The following is a 3,263-nucleotide window of genomic DNA, read 5'->3' as shown; positions in this document are numbered from 1 at the left end:
TTAATTTACTATATATATAATATAATATAATTTAATAATATATATAACATGTATTTATAATATATTATTACATGATACATATAATATGTATTATATACTATATTACTATATATTATTACGATATATTATTTAACTTATATTATGTTTATTATTTATGTTATATATTTAACTTAATATTTAATTATAAATAATTAATTATATTTAACTTATATTATAAATATGATATGAAAAAATGATTTTTTTGATAATACATAATTTCTATTTTATATAATACATATATAATATATAATATATAGTATAATATAATATAACATAAAAATATAACATAATATAACATAATGTATATAATATGTAATATGTTTATATATGTAATTGAAATGCTTATAACAAACTCAAAAATAAAATATAAATATTTAAGCTTTTATCACAACTATCATACAGTTTTTTTCTAATATACTTAATAAAGAATATATTTAAAAAAGAGAAAAAGTTTACACATATTTTTAAGAAAATATATGTAAATATTATGTATAAAATAGATTATATCACACAAAATAATATTTAATTTTCTTAAATCATATACTTTCTAAATTTTCCATTAACGACATTAAGAACGTATTTCCATTTATTAATTTTGTAGTGCAGACAACAAATTCTACATTCACTGAAAATAGAATCAAATTTTTGATCAAAATATATATATATATTATATAAATAAATGAAAAATTAATTATAAAATTTTAATAACATAATAAAATATTAATATTACTTACAATCCTCTTGTTGAGATAAAAATCTTAAAGCAGAAATTTCTGCAAATGTACATCCTCCAATAAAAAATACCATTACTAATTTCGGTGGTTCTGAATTAGAATCTTCACTAGTAATAGAATTTCCTAAAAAATAAATTACAATTAATTATTTATATAATTGAAAATATGTTGATAAACACGAATTTATACATATTTCTTACTTCTCGCGGATGATGGTATATGACTATATGGTATACTACTAATAGTAGGACCAGGTAATAATCCCATTACATCATTTAAACCTTGCCAACCATTGGGTTGTACAAGTTGTTCTGCTAATCGAACACTTAATGGTGCATATATAGAATGAACATAACTAATATCTTTTGGCGCAATTTCACTTTCATCTTCAACAGTAAGTCTTAATGCTTTTCGTAATACTGTATATTTGCGTGTAGATTGTTGTTGTTTTAATAATCCAGCTTTTTCTAAATTTAATATAGTTGGTAAATTTTGATATCCATATGTTTGTATTATTTCTCTTTTATAATAGTCTAATAACTTTGGTTTAAGTCCAGAATTCGTTAAAGATTGTATACAAAGTAGTCGTAAAACTTTTAAAAGTGGTTGTTGTTGTACTATCATATCTTCTATATAAGTATTTGGTTTATCTGTATCTATACAATTTAATAACTCTTGTTCAACTTGTAATGATTCTAAAAAACTACTGGAATCTGTAACTTCTTTTATCATTTCTGCTATTGTTGTATCTAGGAAAGAAATAAAAATGTATTTAAAATTAGTGATATTTATTATTGTAGTAATAATATTAATATTATTATATAAAAGAACATTACGTTTTGCTAATGATTGCTTAGTAGCTAACATATGTGGTAAACGTGCTACAAATTGTTTAATTTCTTGTACACTTTTATCTCCATGTCTTTCATCAAATTGTAATGAAATAACTTTAGCTTTTTTACTTAGAACAGGTCCTACTCCATTAAAATTTTTATCTCTATAATTTAAAAAATTATATAATAATGTAATAAAATATGTAATAAAATAAATGATATTAAAATTTAAAAATATAAATAGAATTACCTGATTTCTCCAAATAATTCCTCTCCAGAATTAAGTATAATTTGTTCTTTTTCATTAAGTGTCATTGTTGTTGGAGAATCTTGAGAATCATGAAATTTTCTTGCTGGTAGCTGTACAGTATCTAAAATTATAATATTTTAATAAACTAATATAAAAATCAAAATAAAATTATTTTTAAAAAATTGTTATTATTATTACTTAAATCATTATTATTTAAATTATTATAAAATATACTAAAATTTAAAAAACTCAACTATATTTTATCCCAAAAATTTCATCTATTAATCCTTCATATGTTAATTGTGTAACTAAAGGTGAAAGCAAATCTATAGAACGATCTAATAACAATAAATGTTCTATAGTAAATGATTGAATAGATGTTTTATTATCCTCTTCTTCTCTATTTAATCTTTCTAATAATTCCCAAACTTTATTAGCAGCAGGTCCTTTGCCAGTAACTTTAGGAATTTTTCCATATAATTTTTGTAAACTATGAATAGCTTGTGCAACTTGATATAAACAAGTAGGGTCATTTTCTAAATGAAATTCCTTAAATGATCCACTTAATTCCATGGAAAGAAGATCATTATCAAAAGGAAATAAATCACATTTAAATTCTTCTATTAATGTAAAACTGCCAAAAACACCTCGATTTTGAAGTTTCTTTTGACAAAGAAGACTTTTTCTTGGTACAAAGAATAAATGAAATTCTTTGCGTGGCCTTTTTCCTTCTTCACTAGAAATTAATTATTACATAAATTTTATAATAATATATATATTTTATTAATTATTTAATTAAAAATTATGTATAATCTTTTTCAATTTATACCCATGAACATTTTCAGCAATTAAATCCATAAGACCTAATTGCGGTCTTGTTATAAATATTATATTAACAATATTTGATGGTATTGTTAAACATCCACCACATAAAGGATACATTTTGACAACATCATGTTCTTCAAGCAAACTATATTTTGCAACAAGACCAATTGGTCCTGCAAGAGATTGATCCCATATAATTGCCTGTTAAAATATTATTAGAAATGTTTTTAGTATATTATATATTTGTTTATAATATAAAGAAAATACATAAAATAATTAAGTAAGAAATACTATAATTATATTATATTTTAAATTATATTTTAAATTAAATTATAAATAAATTTTTATTATATAATATAATATATTTTATAAATTTATTAATTACAACAACAATATATATAATAAAGGTTATTAATATTATTAATACCTTTGTGCCATCACACTTTTCAAGTAAGCAAAGTAATTGTTTTCTTGCTTGTTTCTGTATTATTCCTACATTTAGACGTCCAGTTGATAAATGAGTTGATGACATATTTTTATAATTTACAAAATAATTATATATTAAACATACACTACTTTTTG

General features: G+C 20.6%; 1 protein-coding gene across 1 annotated transcript in view; it reads right to left on the bottom strand.

Moving 5' to 3' along the window:
- Positions 1–407: 407 nt before the first annotated feature.
- Positions 408–3,263, bottom strand: part of LOC102675886 (vacuolar protein sorting-associated protein 33A) — a 2,924-nt gene continuing 68 nt past the window's right edge. The window contains exons 1-8 of the mRNA XM_006624357.2: positions 3,109–3,263; positions 2,686–2,882; positions 2,111–2,592; positions 1,857–1,977; positions 1,610–1,770; positions 974–1,522; positions 774–896; positions 408–664 (exon numbers count right to left, since the gene is read on the bottom strand). The exon at positions 3,109–3,263 is cut by the window's right edge and continues 68 nt beyond it. Coding sequence (XP_006624420.1) covers positions 576–664; positions 774–896; positions 974–1,522; positions 1,610–1,770; positions 1,857–1,977; positions 2,111–2,592; positions 2,686–2,882; positions 3,109–3,213 — 1,827 coding nt within the window. The 5' untranslated portion in view covers positions 3,214–3,263 and the 3' untranslated portion in view covers positions 408–575. The remainder of the gene's footprint in view (positions 665–773; positions 897–973; positions 1,523–1,609; positions 1,771–1,856; positions 1,978–2,110; positions 2,593–2,685; positions 2,883–3,108) is intronic.

Source organism: Apis dorsata, unplaced genomic scaffold (assembly GCF_000469605.1).
Source record: "Apis dorsata unplaced genomic scaffold, Apis dorsata 1.3 scaffold_1048, whole genome shotgun sequence".
NCBI lineage: Eukaryota > Metazoa > Arthropoda > Insecta > Hymenoptera > Apidae > Apis > Apis dorsata.
This window is presented reverse-complemented; position numbering and strand designations above follow the sequence as displayed.